The following is a 22,218-nucleotide window of genomic DNA, read 5'->3' on the forward strand; positions in this document are numbered from 1 at the left end:
AAATTTGCACAATGATAGTGTGCGATGTAATCTACAAGATCACATATAATTAGATTTTTCAAAATAGTGTTCTTTTGTTTTATATCAATTAATTATGCTAATTTATGCAAAAATCAGACTTTTTGCTATAAATCATTGATTAAAGTTCTAAAAGTGCAAATTTTTGGTCCAAATACTCTTTATGGCATTCTTAGCAAATGTACTTGAAAAAAAAAATTCTGTATCAAACTTTATTTCTTATGTGTTTTATTGTTTTATGAATTTCTTTGTTTTTTGACCTTTTGTTTTTGTCTTTTTTTTTCAGCAAAATTTTACGTCAGATGTTTTTGAAGAACAATACTGCTAAAACAAATTGATTTCAGCCATTGAGAGTAAAAATAAGCATATTTAAATGAACCATGTGAAAAATATCAATTTGCATTCACTTTGTACACAAAATCACATTTTGGAGCCATTTTCAGTTCGATGTGCACGTACAAAAAGTTACATAACATCAGAACCATACCCCGGGTGTCACAAATTTGGTGTCAAAATGTGCGGGAAACTCAAAAGAAAAAAGTCATAGAGCGTCGCGGTGAAAGCAATGCGCGTTGCCGAGTAATCACACAAAATGTCGAGGGGGGGGGGGCCTTTTAGGCCCTCCCCCCCCCCCCCCAGTCTTTTTAGGGTTAATGCCATGTAAACTTAAAATCATACCTTTCCTCACTAGGTTAGGTACAGACAGAGTAATTAATATACATACTGTCTGGTCCTTATCCTCTGGCGTGGAAGACTTACAGCCTGCAATTTCACACAAGCAGTGTAACAGCTACTGTACCAAGTACTTTTTCTAGAAGCTAATTGGTCATTATTATAATAGTAGCATAGTGTTTATGCCTGCCTTGTCAGTGGGTCCCAGTTTTTACATGAGTTTCACATTGCATTGTTGGTCGTGCACCCATATGGAATGACAAAGGGTGTTGGTTCTGCACGTATCGAAAGAGAAAGGAAATAAAGTGGGTAAAAGAGGCTGATTGTATAGAGGTAGATGAAGCATCTTTCAAGAAGTTTATCAACAGCAGTCTCAAAATATGTGGGGTGGTTTTTTTTTTTCATAGATAATGATATTACAGTCCATTCATTATGCATAAAATATTGGATTTATGAGTGTTTGTGTGTTAATGTGCTCTTGTGATGAGTCTCATCTTCACTCATCTTCATCTTCTTTCTCTCAAAGTCTCTTTGTGAGCTTCATAAATATTTATGTTACATGCTTTTGTTATGTTAATGTGATCATATTCAGTGTTATTCATGTGTGATATTAGTTTCCATGCAACCTTCATTAGTTATAGCTTGCACTAACACTTCCGTTTATCCTTCCTGTGTTATTTGTTTATGAATGCATCTTGATTTAATAGCTTTTTTTCTCATGTTATTGTTTCTTTGATTCCACTTGCAGTACTTGTTTTTCCCCCCTAGTTTATTCATATATTGTCATGTGATATGCTTTTTGCCACCTTGCACATTGTATTCTGTCTTTCTTTCTTTGTATAGTCATCTTGCCTTATTCCTCTGTGTTGCCAGTCTATTCTTGAGGACATGTTTTTCAAAGGGTTGGTTTGGTTTCGGATGATGTGGCTGTTTGAGTTTGATATTAACCCTATTCTAACTGGGCTATTTGAGACCAAGTTTTTACTGGGGGGGGGTCAATTTGACCCCCCCTTCAGATCTCGGCCGCCGATCGCGCGATCGCCGCAAAATTTTGCCTGTACATAGAGCCGGATGTCAACTACAAGATTATATGGTCATACAATAGAAAAAGTTTGATTTTATATTTTTTAATGAATTAATTATGCAAATTAACGCATGAAATCATATTTTCACCTATAACTCCATTAAAAAGATTGAAGGATTGCTAAATTTTTGTGTCAGAGTTCCTCAAGACATATCAAACAATTTTCTTATAAAAAAATAGCGCAATCAAAGTCAGTTTCTTTTGTTTTGTATTGTTTTGTTAATTTCTTATGTATTTTATTGTTTTTTCGACCTTTTGTTTTCTATTGTTTTTTTGCCAAAATTTGTTGCAGGCACTTTTCAAAGCTGATCTACAATAGAATTGATTAATTTCAATGGTTAAAAGTTGAAATAATCCAATTCATATCAATTAAACAAAAAAACACAATTTGCATTGGATTTGCACACAAAATCATGAATTTCAGCTGTTTTTGGGTTGACATGCATATGCAAAACATTGCGTAACTTCAGAACGGTGTACCCGGACGTCGCAAATTTGGTCTCAAAATATGCGGGAGACTTCAATGAAAAAAGTCACAAAACGCCGCGGCAAAATCTTTGCGCGTTGCGGAATGGTGGCGCGAAATGTCGAGGGGGGGGTCAATTTGACCCCCCCCCCAGTTAGAATAGGGTTAAAGGGGAAATGGGACTTTTACATCTAGCAAAATCACATGTTCTTTTAACAGAAAGGTATGCAACATGCTAAATTGAGTGTGTGATTACATAACATTGACACCTAGAGTCCATATTCTGTTGCTTGTCACCAGACGGCTCAATTTGAATCTAGACAAAAATCGGATACCACCCAAACTTGGAATTTTCACCAGTTGTCCTGGTTTCATTCATATAAGCCTGACATACTTTCGGACTCCCAGTTCTGTGCACTTTTAAGTGAGAATACGCCACAACCTGTGAGTTTTATTGGTCTTTCTTTGGTGTCGAGTTGGGTTGCAGAGCAATAGGCTTAATGCATTCTGCGACGTAACGGTGGTATGAGAAGTTTTTGCTATGTGAGAGCTCTCAAAAACACACACACAGCTCATGGCTTGGTGTGAATAAATAGATGAGTAAAATGAAAAAAAAAAAAGAGTGAATAAATAGATGAGTAAAATGAAAAAAAAAAAGACCTAACCTCTCTCCAAATCTCACCAATTTCATGCAGATACATTGTCTTGGTTAAAAAAACAACAACAAAAAAGTTGCTTTCTACAAAATCACACCAAAAAAAAAATGACAAAAATCACCAAAAAAAAAAAAAAATCCCCCTCAACTTTGAAGTGTTATTTCACTGGATCACAGAAGTTTCTGGTGTTGGGTTTGTTGTGGTGTTTACACAGGAAGGTGTTAAATATGGAGTTGCAAATGTGATAAAATCGTATCATCAGGGGCCTGTTTCATAAAACTTGTCATCAGTGACAAGTTGTCATAGATGTGACAAGCTACTAAAATCCTAGCATCTGATTGGCTGAGAGCAAATTTGTCATAGAAATGTGAACGGACCCCAGGAAAGTACAATTTTACAACATACAGCTCAGATTTACATGTTTGCACACATTTCTGGATGGGAGTGACTTTTGATAATATGTGCTACCATTTGGTGAAAGTTCACTTCATTAAATGAAGAAACAAGCAAAATATACCCAAAATTATGCGAGAGTTCAAAATAAATCTTCAGATTGCTCAAAAAGATTGTGGTATCAAATGCCAGGACCAAAGGCACAAAGGTTCTCCTTGGAATTCTTTTGTGCATCCCCTAGAAAATTGACAGATGTTTGAATAAATATGGCCAGTTGGAACTACAGTTCTCAAAGATCCTTGAGTAAACCAGCCCAGCTACAAATCGTCATCTTGAAACATCTCCCATTTTTAAGCATTCTTATTTGTCATCCCCACTGATTGGTCCTTATCAAACTCATTGACGCAACTGCATGTGAACTTGCCCCCAAATTTCACTCACCTCAGCTAGAAGTAGACACATTGTTCTGTGGGAGAATAAAGTAGAATGCATTTTGAGACTAGATTCAAACCAAGAATTTGAGAAAAGAAATCAAGGTGTGTGTCTGTGTGTTGTTTGTCTAAATGTTTGATAAATTGTTTCTGTGATGTAACCCATTTAAAGGGTTTTTCAGTTAGGGTACCATTAACAAATATTCACCCAATAGAGCGAGTGAATCTCAAAAGTAGATGAAAGCAATATTCTCGGCCAAGAGGTGCGTTTTGAAAACTTATCAGTGTGGTCCAAGTGCTGAATAATGTGTCTGTAAATATCTAATGGAGATGTAGCAGATTTGTATGATCATTATCTTCAAGCACAGAATTTCAGTGAATGTAAAATTTTCAAATTTTGAGTGAAGATTTCCCAACATTTTAAAAAGTCCATTTTTAGAAATGAGTTATTGGTCGCAACAGCTGAGCAATGATCTGTGGTCATCATTTTTCAAATTGCGTGCGTGCCCCAGGAAAAGATTAATTTGTGCTTGGAAAACATTTGACAGATAGTGTGTATATTTCTGAAAGAGGCATCAATTTGATTTTTGTGAGAGTACCTAGAATATGTACAGAGTTTCAAATTTTTAATGTCAGGAGTTCAAGTGCAGATAGATGATACAGGCACCTGTCATTTTAATTTGCAAAATTTATTAGAAAAGATGAAAAGAAATATCGTATTTGCCCTTCATAGTTTAAAGAAGCCTGTAAATATTGCTTTAATAGCTTGAATGTTGCTTTTCTCATTGGAAGAATACAGCTTCCTGTTTGTTTTTTAAAACACACCTTGTGGGGCATTTTCTTGGATTTTTTTTTTTATTATGAGATCATGGGCAGACTGTTTGGATTGGGCTTTGACCTATTTGCTCACTCGTTCTGTGAGCCAAATCTGTGTGAAGTTACTATAAGTTGGAGGCAACAGATCAATCTGTAATCACTTGACTGTGTACACTATATTTTATCCTGGAGGAGACACTTCAGACACTTGCATTGAGAGTTTAAACATTCACTTTTGTTAGCACCTTTAATGGGTGCCATTTTCCCTCCATTGTGTGCATTGAGTCTAAAATCATGTACTGTTGAAAAGAAATTTATGATCAGTGTAAATATTACAAAAGGAAATGAAAAGACAGTCAATATTGATAATATGAATTTAGAAGCAGACATTTTGGCCAGGGAAATACCAGGTGAAATTCAGAGATTGGGGGTTGGGTCATTGATGCTGAAGGTCGTGGTGGAACATTGCGTCTAGACCAAATTCATGATGAGGGATATTAGTGTAAAACATAATACATTTTATATTCGGAGCATGAAATTTTCGCGAACTGAAGCCAACGGCTTTTTTCGTGGTACGAAATTTTCGCGAATTGCCACTGGTGTTCAATGCATAATAGTGTAGACAAAAACTGTCGTATGCATTTTAATTTTGCGAATCTTGGTGCTTGCGAAATTCGCGAAATTAAAATGCACGCGAACATTCCTCGTTTGGCAGTATTAGCGCAACCAAAGGCCAACATTCATTTCATCTGAAATTTCCAAGTCTTAATCATGCATGCTTTGGTCTGATTTGGTATCAAAAATCAAAATAGACTTTCAGATAGCGAATACTGTAAATGCTGAAATTATTGCAGTGGTTTTATCCTTGCAAACTTTTGCAAATAGGTTCTAAATCGCAAAAAGAGCAACTTGCAAAAATTTTGACAAAAATGAAAACAAAAAATTTTCCCACACTTGAGTAACACTAGCTATGGCAAGTCTTGTCCGGCACTGGCACACTCAAAATTATGTGCACGCTGAAGCTGAACACTACTGTACTCGCTAATGGTTCCCGTGCTCAAATCCTTAATAATGTTCGTACCTTTTTCTTAGAGATTTAATCTCATTTCAATCAAAGACTATGTGTTAAGAAATCGGTTTCATTGAGAAGTCACACTTTGTTCTGAGCGCATGTGTTCATTTTTTTAGCAGTTATGATAATGAGAACATGACAAAGCTCGAAATTAACAGCTCACACAAACGTGTGATGTACTGCCATTTGAGAAAATATCTGTACGCAAAAAAAAAAAAAAAAAAAATTAAAAAAATCAGCATTTACAGAAGTGGCTTGCATGGCCACTCTTATCATTTTTGGGTGCAGATATTGCGTGTGCTTTTGTTTGTTTGTTTGTTTGTTTATTGTTTTTTTCCTCATGGTTCATAGAATTTTACTTCTTGTGACTTTTGATGAATTGTAGACATGACTGTGATTTACAATGTATATAAATTTGTATCCCCTTTGCTGTGACTGCTTTTGGACATCAGATTTCGGTAAGAACAGAATTAAAACAGGAGAAGCATCCTCTGCGTGCATGGAATGTAACTCACGTAGCTTTGCTGTGTTTTTTGTTGTCTTGTTTATAAGCATCCTGTCATGCAATGGTACAAAATAACTTTCATGGAAATGTCCCGAGTATCAGCATATGTCACACTTATTTTTCTTAAGGTATCGGGTGCTCATATGTTACAGAACGGCATTTTAGACTGCGATTGTGTTGCTGTTGATAGTTTTTGCATGAATTGGTCATGGGCCGTTTACTCTTGATAGCATGCACGAACGTAATTCAAAGATGCTGTATTAGTAAAAACTGGTTATGGGTATTTCAGTTTAACTGTCGTCAAATTTTGCTGTCGCGGTAAAAAAAAAAAAAAAAATCAAATCAAATCAAATCAAATAAAAAAAGACAGAAGTGACAATGTACATTTTCCATGGAGAACAGTGTTAAAATATACCATTTCTTAGATGTTTTATGCACATGGTGATATCGTTCATAAATTTTGTGATAATGACAGCGTAATTCTCCAAAATTTTTGTTTGCTGGAGAGCTTTTTCATGCATTTGAAAATCTTCATAGAACTCAATCGGCAAAGTTCAACAATGTCTGAACCTAAACACCACAATTTCTAAGTGTGTAAAAATTATATTTTCTCAGTGAAAAAAAAAAGAAAAGAAAAGAAAAAAACAAACAAACTGTGAACCTAATACCAGTAATGTGGTGCAAATAGAGATAGTGAGCCTGGAATGACTTGTGTGAAGCTTATATTCCATGAAAGTAATTTTGTACCAAAACTATTCACCCATCACGGCATTGTGTGTTGTAGACAGTAGAATGTAGAGAGCATGAGTGATCGTCATTGTTACCAACTAACATATCCTAACACCATCTGACAATCAACATGGTATGGCCTATATAGCATTTTACCCTCCACATCAACATATACATTCATGTGTACATACAAGGCTCAACACTACTTGTGTCCCAGTTGGCCCAGGACCACTAAAAGTTTGTGTCAGGCCACCAAATTTATCTTTTGGTAGCCACTAAGATTCAAATTGAATTGTTACTTGCTTTCGGGCAACTACAAGATCTCTTTTTTTTGGCCCAAATAGGCCACCAGACAAAAAAAGTTAGTGTTGAGCCTGATATATGTATATATCTATATATATCTATATATTATATCTATATATATCTATATCTATCTATATATATATATATATATATATATATATATATATATATATATATATATATATATATATATATATATACATACATACATACATACATACATACATACATATATATATATATATATATACATACATACATACATACATACATACATATATATATATGAAATGTGGAGGTTGAAATGTGTAAAATTTTTGGAAACGAAAAAGCAACAGTGACATCATTGCAAAGCCCTCATGCACATGTAGGTCTTTTTTTTTTTCTTCTTTTTTTTGCCATTCAGTGAGTCCATGTAATTACCCCAAAAGATATTATGTATCATTTTCTTTTAATTGTGATTTTTTGTTTATTCCATGCTTTGCAAAATGTGATAGGAGGGGGAAAATATGGTGGTTGTTCAAAGAAGCATCAAAGATTGGTAACATTATCTTTCCAGCATATATCTCCCCAAAGTTTTTGAACCTTGGATGGCCTGTTTCCCAGACCACAATATAATCACCTACTGGCAAAAGCTGTATGGGTGTGGTGGCCCACAGAGAAGCAAACATATCACATCTCTGTTTCTATTGTAACTTTGACAATAGAGTATCTAGATGACATTGATTTAGGTAAAACATAGTTTCTGTATGCCTTCAGAAACTCAACATTTTGCTCCAAAATGACCACACATGCATAATGAATATGTGAAATAATGCTATGATAACACAATTTCCTTTGGGTGACAATGAAAAGTGTGAAATATTAGCCAAAAAGATACCCCAAGAGTAGTGCAATCTGAGAACATATCTGATCATAGTTGTTATGCAATGTTTTATAATTGATTACAAATTGGGCAGTAGCAGTATCCATTGATCTTCTGTGTGAGAGTGAATCCCATACAACTTGTAGGAAAATATGATTGGTAGGGTACTATCAATCATCAGGTAACGTTTTACCTGCCCACTTTTGAATGGAGAGAGCGCTTAGGGGATAGAAATTGTATACTACGATCAAAACTTTTTCACTTTTGAGCTCAAAATACTCAAAATCAACTCATTATCCTGGCAATGTTTCTCGGTAGATTTTTTTTTTTCTGTATATTGCAAGCAAATTCCAGTATGGTGGAAGATGAATCGTGATTCCTTTCCAAAAGTCTTTTTTACCTTTAATTGGTGCACTCAAGTCTCTCACCGTAGACATGCTAGTAGCAGTTCTCTTTCATTCTGCTTGTGGGAGTGGTTTTCGATAATTGCGTGTGTACAATGTAACTTGCATGTGCATATCTGTTTTAGGCATGTATAAGTGCCTTCAAAAATGGCCGTTACAGGAATGCACACAGGCACATATTGACGCACACTTTCTATACATGGTGCACAAGGCACAGAATCATGTGAAAATGCATGTGAAGTGAGTTGGAGCATGTCGGATGGAGCATGAGCATTATTATGTTGCCGCACAAATTTGGACGGGAGAATATATGATACGGTTCTTTTGTTTCTTGAGGACTCCCTAACCTCTTCTTGGTCTGTCATTAGCCTATGATAAACACACTTGTTGGAAAGGTTAGGGTTTGAAGGCCTTAGTAATCAGGTGTTTGCGTGTGTGTGTGTGCATGTTTGTGTTTACATTTGTCCTTTCTTCTACTCTGCTGTGTTTTCATCCATCAGATGTTCCATCTTGTTAAACCATGATTGTCAGAGATATATCTTTTTCTCCATTAAAAGATATTTGGTTGTCCGTGTTCTGCACATAAAAATTGTGCCAATGGAAGATTTTTATCTTGCTCATTATTCAAAATAACTGTAATTCCTTCAACATTCATTCCAGCAGTTGATAGATTTTACCATATGACAGATGCTGTAGATAATACCACTCATCCCATATATATATATATATATATATATAAAGCTTCACATCAGAAGTCCTGAATATTATATAAGCAGGTTAGAAGTTCTGACTGACCTAAGTCTGAAATAATTGTGGTCAAGACAAGTGCAAACAATTTTTAAAGGAAATTGAGCTCCGGAAAGGACAATTAAGAATAGGAAGGGCATCAGAACAGGATTTGATGAAGATTCAATCATTGCACATGTGATTATCAGATATTTGGAAAGTAGATTATAGATTCATTTGGAGGGGGGGGGGGCTATTAGAATTTTACTTCCCTCTTTTGAAAATGGAAACCGAGAATGAAAAACGTTCAGCGGCCCCTGATATAGATATGCAAATGCGTGAGTTGATGATGTCATTGTCTCACAACTTGCCATATAGTTTATACACACAACCATGACAATTCATTTTCTTTCTTTCTGTTTTTTGTTTGTTTGTTTTTTGTTGTTGTTTTTTAAGTTACTCAGCCCGGAATACCATTATATTTTACACAATTACAGCAGAAAAAGCGTCAGTTCTTTATACATGATCAATGGAAAATTGTACAGTCATGACGATCTCACAGTACACATGTGTTTATCTTGATGTGGTCAGTCTCTGCAAGAAACTAACACTTGTTGTGATGTTTGTTCCATGCATAAACTCAGCCTATATGTACAGCACCATGTAATAAGCCAGTTTGCAATTAGCTTATGTGCGCATCTGAACAAATAACTTGCTTTTTTTTTTTCACTTGGTTAGGCACATCACTTGTTTTCAAAGCGGCATAATGCATTTTAGAAGCTTACCCGACGTAACAGTATTTATGGCATTCATGTTCAAATAAAGCCTGAACTTGTGTAGACCAAGTGACCAGAATGGTCTGCCAATTGACAATTTGAGAAGTTTCTGTTCAGTTGTTTTGCATTCAGTGCGAGAACAAACTTTTTCTATTAATATTGCCAAATACTAGGCTTGAAGGAATGCTTTGTTGCTGTCAAATAGATTAATGGCAAGCAGCATTTGGGGAATATTACAAGGATCACATGAATATTCTTTGCATCACGGATGCGTATCTCAGTGAATTTAAAGACCAGTGTGCCTGTCAGTGAAAATCACCTTTTTCTGCTCATGTGCAAAATATGACCAGAAACTGGCACATTATAAAGTAGGGCCTCGAGTGTGCATCCCGTTCACCATGCCATGTGATATTGTCTTTGATTCTCTGATGAATTTCAGTAATGCTGGTTTCCTCCATACATTCCGAATTGACATGATAACACATACAAGTAATTCAGGATCAAAGATGGGAAACTCTACTCCACATTCAAATTGACTCTGATGAGAAAAATTATGTTAAATAGTTCAGACGAAAGTTTCTTTTAAGATTTGTAAGAAAGTTTGACATTTTGGAGATGATGCACTTTCCCTGAAGCAGCAACATCAAAGACAATCACTGATGTGAATCACCTCACCAATCTCCAAGTTGATTTGAACCCATTGGTTAGAAGCCATTCTCTTTTCTCAATAATTAAGCAACTATGATCTCTAATTAAGTTATCACTGATGAATCCTGAAACTCAAAAATTTGAGACACTGAGGCCTATAGTTTTAACCAGAAACTCAACATTAGGGGGAGAATAAATGTAATATTTTGTATAAAAAAATGTAAACAAAACAAGGGCAAAAAGTGTTGGGCGAGAAATTGTGTGGTGGATGCGACCGTAGGAAGCAGTTTCAGAATTGCTTTGTGATGTAACAATTGTTTTGTTAGAAATTATTATATTTCACAGAGTGATGGTTGGAAAGAGTGCGCGATGTCAGAATTGCTTTATGACATCATTTTTCAAATATGGAGTGTCAAACATGCCAGCATTCTGACATAGCTGAAAATACCTATAATCACATGAAGTTCTTTCAACCAATCACTCGAGCATAAATTTTTGATCCAAAATATACATTTTTGTACTCCCAAATTTGAGTCACAAAAGCAATGTTTCGTGGAAGTTCAAGCAAATGGAAGTCTTGTGAGGTGACGACATCATCATGTCATCCATTTTGCATGCTTAACAATGACCAATATCGCTCTTTTGTGAGGTCATGCTACGTTTTGATATTTCATATTAACGTTCTGTCTTTCTTTCAACTTTCTTTATTGAAACTTATGATGCTGTGTCTGTTTGATCTTCTCTAATTCAAAAGTCAGTATTACACATAAAATGGATTTCACTTCAAAGACTTAGTGAGAAGAATTAAACTACAGTGCAGCCTGTCATAGAAATTGTGTATCCATCCCATCAGACATAGTTAAATGTAGAATTACTAATCAACATGCTGTTTTTTGTTGTGGGGTTTCGTTTGCTTTTTTTTTTTTTGCTTTTTTTTTCACAGACTCTTCACTCTTCTCACTGCTATATTTGTCTAGATTAGTCAACCAATCTTTGATTAACCTGACTTCTGTGTTGTATAACAATTCTGATCTAATTTTAACACAATTACTGCACTAACAACTAGACACCAGTGACTATGACCTTAATTTGACTGCATTCATGTACACTTACATTATTGTCCATAGATTACAATGTAGTAGGTGTGACAATGATCAATAGGGCTTCTGTCTGAATAGATTTGAATGTGTTGTAGCAGTGACAGTCTGTTAATGGTAACATATTAATGGGATCATGCAATGATTTTCATCTACAACATAGTGACACAGTAGGATACACTTCTGGGTCCCATTTCATAAGAGATGCGAGGATAGCAACTCTTGCCAGAATATCACCTTCTTGTAGCCTATCAGGAAGGAGATTTCTTGTCATTGATACCATGAAGCTTATCACTGCAGCGAGAGTTGCTGTCACAGCAACTTTATGTGAAATGAGGCCCTGGCTTCAGCAAATGAAAGCTGACCAAAAATATATGCTGAAATATGTTTGTCTTGTTTTAAAAGTATATTCTAGGTGCACCTCATAAATCACTTCACAACTTTGTTTCTGTACATCAGTTGATGGTGCAAATGATAAAAATTATGTAAATACGAGATGATGGACTTGATTTATACACAGGAGACTACCAATACCTGTATATTGTAATACATTTGAACACAACAAAGATGTGTACTACCCTGCAGTGCTTTAAATGTGATGCCGTAGACTTTCTCTGATTCTTGAGCAGTCCAACAAAACCACCACAAATGTAATTCAACATACTACAGACGATCATCTGAAGACAACTGCAATACTTTCCTTGTTGCAATACCAATATCGTTATCATGTTCACAGTATTGCAGGGAATTGAAATTTGATATTTAAGTTATGCAAAAGTCACTACACCTAAATACCACCAAAGTGCTTTCACACTTCTTCACAATGTCTTCTTTTCGACCACGCCCTACAGTCCATCCTTCATTGAGAGTGGCCCTCACTCCCTCATCCCCCCGGTGTCATCGGTGGGACACCGCATCGTGCCCTCCATGGATATCGCCCCCTCCTCGCTCTCCATGTACCCGGAGTTCAACACCCTGCTGGGTCTCCACCCCTTGTCAGCCAGTTCGGCCGACTACCACGGTAAGATGGACGGTCCAATCCTGATGCCAGTAGAATCTAGCTTCAGGCAGTGAAGCATAGCGTCACTTGAGTGACAAGACCTTGTATCACAAAAAATGTCAAATGTTCAGGAGAGCAAAAAAACAAAAACAAAACATGGCAGTCAAGCACTACGACAAATGGGATTGCCTTTACTTTGACGTGGCATGGTGGCTTCATTTTTGGGGTAAGACAGCTAGGATTTGGACAAGACATTACTCAACTGATTATCTGACCATTAATTTTTTTTTTTTTTTTAATGTCATTTTCACCAAAATTTGAAATACAAGGTCTTGTCACTCTAGCGACAATAGCTCACATTGCCTTCTTTGTATGTTCTTCAGCATTCTATGTATCAGGCCCCAAAACTTCTGTATGTTTTACATGGGGCTTGTCTCCTCAATGTCCAGTTAACCTATGAGTCTCGGAAATTTTGTTGCGGAAATCATCATCTTGTAATTATTAAAGTGGTACCTCTGATTTTTGCTGCATATTTTATGTTAGAGAACGATACAATGAAAATGGATCAAAGTCATGAAATCTGCACAAAATTGCAAAGTTAATTTAATAAAATTTTCCCATTTAAGAGAGAAATAAGAACTAGAATCTTCAAAAGTATATTTTGCCAGTTTAAGAAAAAGTAACACATTCAGGAGACTTTAGAAAATTGTGCAATTATTAAAAATAATTATGAATGAACAACAAAATGCTCAATTTCAAAATTTTTTTTCACTTTACCTTACATGTATGAGCAAAAGAATTTAAAAAAGACACTGCACCAAACCACCACCACCATCAAAAAAAAAGAAGAAGAATTAATTAATTAATTGAGTAATTAATGAAAATAAAAATGGGAGTATAATTAATGAATGAAGACAGGCCTTGTTGCACAAGAGTGCATGCCTTGAGGAATACAAGTGCACTATAAGTGAATTTAAAGTATCAATACCCAGTCCAAGTTGATGATGTGTAACTTGGGCACAGAGCATAGCAACCAATCAGCTCACGAGGAAAGAGTTTATCATGAACAAATCCACACTTTTATTACTAATCATTTTTCTGACTGCGATGTGACGTGATGACACAAGTGGCCAGCAGGCAATAATTTCAGTTCTCTTGGTTTTGTTTCCATGTTGTTTGTGTTTGAGGGGCTTTACAAGTCATCCCTTTTTGTACTCTTGTTTTTTTGATCGACAGACATTGACCTCTACTCCCTGCTTCAAAGTGACCGAGTTCAGGTAAGATGCAGCAACAGAGTTTGTTTGTTTGTTTGTGTGTATGTTTTTACATCTGTAGAGACAAAAAATAAGGCAGAAATTATTATTTGAGTTGATTTATTTCATTTTCAACAAATAAGGGATACGATGAAATGTTCGCATATGCAAATAATGTCACGAAATCAGTACAACAATGCGATGAACATAATAACATGTAATAGAGACACAGGTAAATTATTGACAGAGATACAAATAAATGCTATACCATTATGGTAAACTTAGAAACAAAACTGTTGGAAATGGAGGGAACTGCTAAAAAACAGAGATTGAAGTATGCAGTCCCCTCATAAAAAAAGGGAAAAAAAGTCAAATTGCACAAAAAAAAAGACAGGACAATTTGCCTAAGAGATAGAAAAAAACAGAATAGTACACACATACATGCACACACAAGGACGCACATTAACAATCACGAGGCAGCTCTCTTGTAAGGGAAGAAAAGATATAATAGGTAAACTAATTGAAACCCAAATGAAAAGTGTCAAAGTGAGTTATATAAGATGACTATTTGTACAATCTTTTTTGTTTGTGAAGGACATTTGTAGATAACATGGGGTTCACCTACCAACAGGTTATGGCATTCTGCTATTGTTTTACAAAGACCTTTTTTTTTTTTTTTTTTTTAAAACTACATCCCCACTCTTGAAGCCATGAATGTCTAAATGTTTTCGAGGAGTTTGTACAATTACAAAAAATTTGTTTGTAAATCATGTCTCTGAAACATGATTCTTAAAGTGTACAATACCCTGAGTACACTATGTATTATGTTTGCTATATTTCTAGAATATACTTGAGACATACTGTCTGCAAAATATTAGAATTTTTTGTCTTTCTGATTTTTATATATTTGGGTTTAAATGTAAGTTTTAAAGAGTATACAAAAACCAAAAATGCCTTGAAATAGACTAGTCGATTACCAGATTCTTTCAATGAAACGATCATGCTATTGATATTTTTTTTTTTCAAAATACGTCTTGAACAACAGTGATATGCAATGAGTGTGCACAATCAGCTAACCGATCAACATGGCATCTCAATGTTATTCGTAAAAACATACGCGTATAGCTAGAACGTGCACGCATCAGTACTAGCTACAAAGCAGAACTTAAATGCGCTGACCACAAGTGCTAAATTTTGATGGAGATATGATCTGATTTATCTAAAGATTTATACCTTTTGGGGCTATCACAGGTGAATTTTGGCTATTTTTTGTGTATTCGAGCTGTACACAAATTCAGCTCCAGGGTATTGGTACTCTGTAACACGTTGCAGAAATTGCTGAGTATCGACAAACAGAAATCAGTCTCCTCAGCGACCAGTACCTCCAGATGAAATTCCATAATGATGCATCTGTCAAAAAAACACAGCAGTCTGTCAATGAAACATGCAACCCTCTACAGGCTGACCTGAAAGATTACACCCATATGTGTATGCAGGCACCATGGCAAAAATGACCACAAGGTCATACTAAGTTGCAATCCATCAATACTCTTGCCTGCTAATACTCTAAGCCTGCACCCAGAATCGAACAGAACCTGATTTGAAAACTCCTCTGGACTATGATTTGCCTTATTTGACTTGAGGAACTTGTCTGGCTAGAAATGAGATATGCATTCAGACAAACAAACAGCAACAACAACAAAAATCATTCAGTTGACATGAACTGCATTTTGAAACATATACAAATGAGTTTTTGGTCAGTACAAAATATTCGTAATAATGAAATATAATTCCCTTCTCAAAATATTCTGATAATATTTCCTCCATGAATATTTGCTATTCACGTACTTTTCTATGGATAAATTTGTGTATTTTCTTGACTTGGGCTGACCAAATTTCCCCAAATTACCTATGTTTTACACATTGCATTATCTTCTCTCAAGATCATTTGTTTAAACCTGGACGGTGCACTCTTGTTATAATAAAGTAAAAATTCAGGTCCCAACACTCTTGCTATAATAAAGTAAAAATTCAGGTCCCAAAGTTATCATATATGTATCTTTATATAACTTTACTCTTATGGGCAATAATGAACTTTCAATGTAACAAAAGAAAGCTGCCAGTCCCAAGGACTTCGTTGTAACTGGAGTCACGTGTAATTTTGTTTTAAAAAAAGAATAGCGTATATGATTTTTTTTGATATCTTTTTTCTTTCTTCATCTCCTTCACTCTTAATTCTTCCTTTCTCACAATCCTTTCCTTCCCTCTCTCCTCTATCCCTCCTCTCTCTCTCTCTCTATCGTTCTCTCTCTGCTAAATCTAAATTTTCACCAACAGATTTTCTAATCACTTGTTCCATTCTAGTACCCGCCACCACCATACTACATGGACCAAGGGGCCAGCCGAAGCAGCAGCGTTGCCACCAGCTCCACCACCAGCCGGGCCGGTAGCACAGGCAGCGGACACGGCATAGGGCCCCCCGATGTCATCCCCCTCGATTAAAACGAGATGATCGACGTGCCACTAAAGACTGCGAAAAGAGCCATTTTCCTTAGCAGCGTAGAACCCTGCGACTGCCCAGCTTTCTGCTGTTTTATCATTGTTTTATTATGTGTCATATATAGCAGGGGACAAGACTTCTAGCCTTTACCTGCCTTTCCTGGAGGCTCCAGGGAATGAGTCCAAGCCAGTTCTGTGAGATAATGGAGTAATCTTTTTTTTCTTTTTAAATTCTATTATCTAATCTATTCATTTATCTTTCTCCTTTTTTTTTCCTTTACATAAACTGCCACTTTTTGATGAAATAGCACTTACTCAGTCATGACTGTACAGGTCTGACCTATAGTAAGGCCTAATATATTATAAGGCCAGACCTAGAGGTAAGAAGAGTCCATCCGAGCTGGGGTTGTATGTAGCAGAAGGGGGGGGGGGGGGAGGGAGGAGATGGTATTAGCATGATTTTCAGAGTATGTCATTTAATGGGAGAAAATAAGAAAGGTGCAGGTGACAGTCAAAATAGGCCTATAGGCATTGGAGGCATAGGGTACTTTTGCCCCCACCCCCCATAGCTCAGAGACCTCCCTCTCACGGAACTCCATTGTTTGGAAATGTTTTAGGACCTCGCCCAGGACCATGTTTGTTGGAGCAAGAGTGTTCCCTTTGCTGCTGTTATTGCTGCAGTTTCATGCAAACATTAATATGTGGCGAGATTCTGTACCAAGTGCCATGTGTCATGTTGCAAGATTTTGTCAGTTTTGACCTACTGAAAAGTATGTATTCCGCAGACACTTTTAATCGTCACAGTTTGTGTACTTTGTGTATGATCTTGCAGTCCATTAAACAAGGGCATGGATGCCTTCTAGGAAGGGTACAAGATTGTAGACGTCAGAGCAACAGCTCACTGCTGAAACGGGACAGAGCAAGAGGTCTTTGAAATGTGTGATGTGACGCTTGCCCAAACTCCGCCTCTTCATTTGTTTGTATTACAAGTGTCCCTTACGCAGTATACATGTAGTCTTGTATGCTGAAACCAGCCATAACTGAAGCAGAAACTTCTTGGCTCTATTGGGCTGAGATCACTTTTTAATGCTCCCTTGCGTGTGGCGGTTAGCCTTCAGGACGGGCACATGGTTTTAGCACACTATTTTATGTATTACAGCAGTGGCAATCACTTCGTACTGGTTTTGTGTACATGGTATGGGACCTTCTTGTTTGAATGTTGGGCATTGGACTCGGAGATTAGGAGTAGAACTCTATTGCCTTAGTTTACACATCATTTCCCAAGAATTAAAGTCTGCAATGATGTGTGTGTTTGTGTGTATGTGTGTTTGTGTGTGTGTGTGTGTGTGTGTGTGTGTATGTGTGTGTGTGTGTTTGTGTGTATGTGTGTGTATGTGTGTGTGTGTATCAGAGCAAGTGAGAAAGTAGAAAATCATTTTACCATTATTTTCCTTACACTTTCCATGCCCACTATTGGACAATGAAATAAGTGATACTGCAATGTGTCAATGCATCTTACCGGTACTTTCTGTTTGTTTAATCACTGTTGTTTTTCATAGAAAAAAAAAACATATTACAATGAATTTGTTGGTTAACAAGACATTGTTGCAGTGATTAGCACACAATCACAATCCTACAGAGTAAATATTGCAATGTTTTCATTCTTATTTTTGATTTTGTATTTGCTTGATTTTTCACAAAGACCTCTTTCACATTCAGCAGTCCTGCTGAGAGGTGATTTAGACATAATGAGCATTTTGAGTAATTGGGAACGATTTTGTGGAACAATTCAAAACGGGTTATAAATGTTTTCAGTCTGTAGACATGAAGTAGCAAGGTGTGCTGGTACAGAGACCAGAAAGAATGTGTACCATTTCGTCCATTACTGTACATACTCACATTCAGTCCCACAAAGTTAAGTGTAATGCTGTTGTTACTTCATAAGGGGAAATTGTTATTATTCTGGTTCGGCAGTTCTCTTTAAATGCTCTAGTCTTCTATCAATGAAAGTGATGTGTCTTTGTTATCTTTCAGAAGAAAGTTATGATTACGCGCCATTATGTAGTTTATGAACCTCTGAGTTTGAGTTGTGCCTGTACTTTTACTGGATGTTTTTCATACTATCTACTGTATACGCCGAATATTTTGCCAGGTTTTTATTTTCGCGAATTTCGCGAGTCAGGTGCTGTTGGCGAAATTAAAGGCACGCGAAAATATTGACTCTGATCCCGATGTGAATGTGACGTACGCTTGTACTCTTCTCCGTACATTACAGGACTCCACGATCGCGAATTTAACCACTCGCAAATTCGTCGGAATTCCCGATTCGCGAAAATTTAGACTCGCGAAATATATGGCATATACAGTATCCCTTAACCCAAGTCTGTGAAAGTAAGTACCTGAAAAACTGTTGTGATAAACGTGGCAACGTCTTCACGAAGAGTAGTGCTAATACAAAGATGCAACAAAGGACGAAAGAGATTGCATTATTACGACTATGATGATGATAACGACGATGATGACAATGACGATGATGATTATCATCATCATAATTATTGTTGTTGTTTTTGCTGTTTTTACTGTTACCATCATCATTATCATCATCATTGAAATTAGGACCATGTATTGTAATAGTGTGTGGATGGCATTGATCAGTCTCCAAGAAACAAAACTGATTAAAGGCTGTTTATCATCCGTAGACCTACTGTAAAACATGATATATTCGCGGCATGAATTTCTCGCGAATTGGAGCTGACGGCTTTTTTTGCGGCATGAAATTTTCGCGAACTGCCACTGGCATTCAGTGCATATATAAATTAAAATGCACGCGAACATTCCTCGTTTTACAGTATATTGCTGCCACCACTATGGCCTTCCATCAGGCTCAGAGAGTCTAACTCACAGTTGATTACAGAAGTGTTATTCCTTTCTCTGTAATATCCCATCGTTCACTTTTAATGTCAATGTTTTCGTTGTCATTGATGGTAATGTTTTATGTTTACGATTGCGAAGTGTGTAGGGTGTGTCTTTGTTCCAGACGAAGGAAGAAAAAAAAGGCGCCATCTTGTAAAAATGTGTCAAGGATTTTGTTAGCATTTCTGTTGCATTGTGTAGGTGCAGGAGAAAAAAAAAATCATGCTGTAGCATTTTCTCATCTTAGAATGATGTAGCTGCATGAGACAAGGTTAAACGTGTGTGTGTCCTTGACATGCATTATAACATGTACATTGTGCTCCCAAAGTGTATCCTACCTGTCATATAAAAAAAAATGATGTGTGCACTTGATTCTTGCTATCCACAAAATGAATTTTTCTGTCTTGTGAGAATGTGTTACGTGTTGCACTATTTTGCATCTTTCATTTTTTAATCATTTTGCACAGAGTATGTATGTAAGCAATTTGTATGACTGCTGATTCCTATCTAAACAATCAAAAGATAAGATGAGAGGTAGAGTGTGCATTGATGTGTAGCAATTTTATAATAAAAGAAATGATCTGCTGTAGCCCTCATTTCTTTTAGCGTGAGATTTCTGTGTTTTTACTCCAAGAGCTCTCTTCTTATTGGTATCTAATGTAGTACAGTGTCGCCCTCTGTGCTTTTTTTGGGTAAAGTTCTACTCTGAGAGCTCTTATATTGGTATTTTATGTGTCCTGGTGAGACAAAGGACCATTTTGAAATTTAAAAAATAAAAAGGAGACAAATTCTGTGACATAATGCATACATATTGAGGTATAAATAGGCAGTTCTTTTGACTGTCAATTAATCGGAAGCCATTGAGAGATGAATAAATGTCATATATACCACTGTGTGTAAAGTAGCTTGTGAGGTAGGATCGGAGGAGTTGGTGTTATTTATTTTTTTAAGGACTCATAGCTGCAATAAGTATCTGTAAATACATACCTCATATTACTCATACACCAGACCCATTGTCAGCTGTAGTGAAAAATGATGAATACTGAGTTTTGTTTTCCTTTTTTTTTTTTGTTGTTGCTTTATTTTGTGTTTTCATTTGACTCTCTGTACATAGTATTTATTACTGAAAATTTTACAGAAGAACAAATCTGTAACCAGGAAAAGAGTTATTTTCTGGTCAAAAACAAAACGAAAACAAACATTATGAAAAGAAATGGACTTAGAAAAAAAAAAGCAATTATATGTCATATGTTTGTATGTCCCAACTGAATGAATGGAATATACCAATGAGAAGTAATGTGCAAATTGGATCTCTATTTTTGGACATTTGGTGTTCCATGTTTCAGAGTGTCTGGCAAGATGTATATTTGTTGTTGTCTTTAAGAAATGTCTGCCACTGTTCATACAGCCATCATATGTTACAATTCTAAATGATTTCATTGAATATGTAGTCATCAATTGCCATTAGAATTAAATCTTCTGTTATACATGGAAGAAAAATACTACCTTTACCTTAGGTGTGTATGCATGGGTGAGATTCAGTCAAACTCAGTGGACTTTGGATGTTTAGAAAAGAGAGTGTGGTAAAAAAATGACGAAAGAAATAAGGAGGACACTGCAATTTTAGTGAAAGAGGATTTTAATATACACTGACTTTACATGTATGTCAGATGGAAATAAAGTGAATGCAAGGTGTTGTTTTGTCTTTTACTGGATACAGTGGGCAGCTTTAGATTTGTGACACAGACGTTTAACTCCATGACTGCATTGGCTGTTCTCCTCTCTCCCTGCGTCACGTTGCAGAGTAGCTTTAGAGCAAGGATGCAGCTTATGCAAAGTAAAGTATGGTGGCCCCCATAGGATCATTGCATTTCCTCTGAATGTCTGCCCGTCATAAAAATCTAAAGCTCCTAAATAAGGAGACAAGTGGTGTGTACACAACCTCTCATTAATGAGTTATATGCCACGTGATACTATAAAAGTGGAAATTTTCGTGGTGTGAAAGTTTTAGCATGTGTCGTGGCATATGAAACTAGTGCAGAAGATAAAGATGGGCACATTTTTCTGCTAATTTTTTTTTTTTTTTTCATCTGTAGTTTTCTTCAGATTGCTGGTCCTGTAGGGTGAGTGAATTTGCTATTGTAATGTGGACCAGTTACCTTTTTACTGTAGTATGTGCTGCCAAATCCTTTAACTGCCGTGGCAGCAATGATCTGTTTGAAGTACCAGGTACCCACTCAATTGCTGTGACCGTCCACAAATTTCATCTTACTCAGCATGAAAAAGTTAATTGCGCAAAAATTTCCACTTTTACAGTAGTACACATTATAAATAACTTCATGTTCATATTGTAAAAGAATCGAGAGGACAAAAAAAGATAAACCTGGAAAACATTGTGAAGAAGATATGTGGCCAATTGCTTTGCTTCGGTATGAAGAAATGTGTTTGAATATACTGCAAAGTTGGAAAGTTTTGCAATACGGAAACTTTTGAACATTTTGCGGGAGATAAAACTTGCGCGAAAATAAAGCACTTTTTTTTTGCTTGTATGTAATGCTACTTCTTGTTTTGATTCCTCAAAATTAAAAACAAGCAAAATTCATCTTACCAGGCCAAATGCGAAAAAAATTATTTGTGCAAAAATTTCCACTTTTTCAGTGTATGGATACCGAAGTAGAAAATGTCAAGGAAATGGTATAGTTGTCAGACGGAGAATAGTTGAATTGCTGTTGAAATACTTTCTACAATGAATTTACAGTAATCTGTATTTATCAATATGGCAAATTGAATACATAGCACTTGTCTCTTAGTACATATTTGCTTGTCCGTCATAAGAATCACTTCATAGGTTTTGGGGATTCAAGCATGGATATATCACCAAAGAATGTCACT

At 36.1% G+C, this 22,218-nt stretch overlaps 1 protein-coding gene across 1 annotated transcript in view; it reads left to right on the top strand.

Moving 5' to 3' along the window:
* Nucleotides 1-16,507, top strand: part of LOC140230433 (E3 SUMO-protein ligase PIAS2-like) — a 52,768-nt gene extending 36,261 nt beyond the window's left edge. The window contains exons 11-13 of the mRNA XM_072310586.1: nucleotides 12,513-12,682; nucleotides 13,898-13,938; nucleotides 16,279-16,507. Coding sequence (XP_072166687.1) covers nucleotides 12,513-12,682; nucleotides 13,898-13,938; nucleotides 16,279-16,416 — 349 coding nt within the window. The 3' untranslated portion in view covers nucleotides 16,417-16,507. The remainder of the gene's footprint in view (nucleotides 1-12,512; nucleotides 12,683-13,897; nucleotides 13,939-16,278) is intronic.
* Nucleotides 16,508-22,218: the final 5,711 nt, after the last annotated feature.

This window comes from Diadema setosum, chromosome 7 (genome assembly GCF_964275005.1).
Source record: "Diadema setosum chromosome 7, eeDiaSeto1, whole genome shotgun sequence".
In the NCBI taxonomy this organism is placed as follows: domain Eukaryota; kingdom Metazoa; phylum Echinodermata; class Echinoidea; order Diadematoida; family Diadematidae; genus Diadema; species Diadema setosum.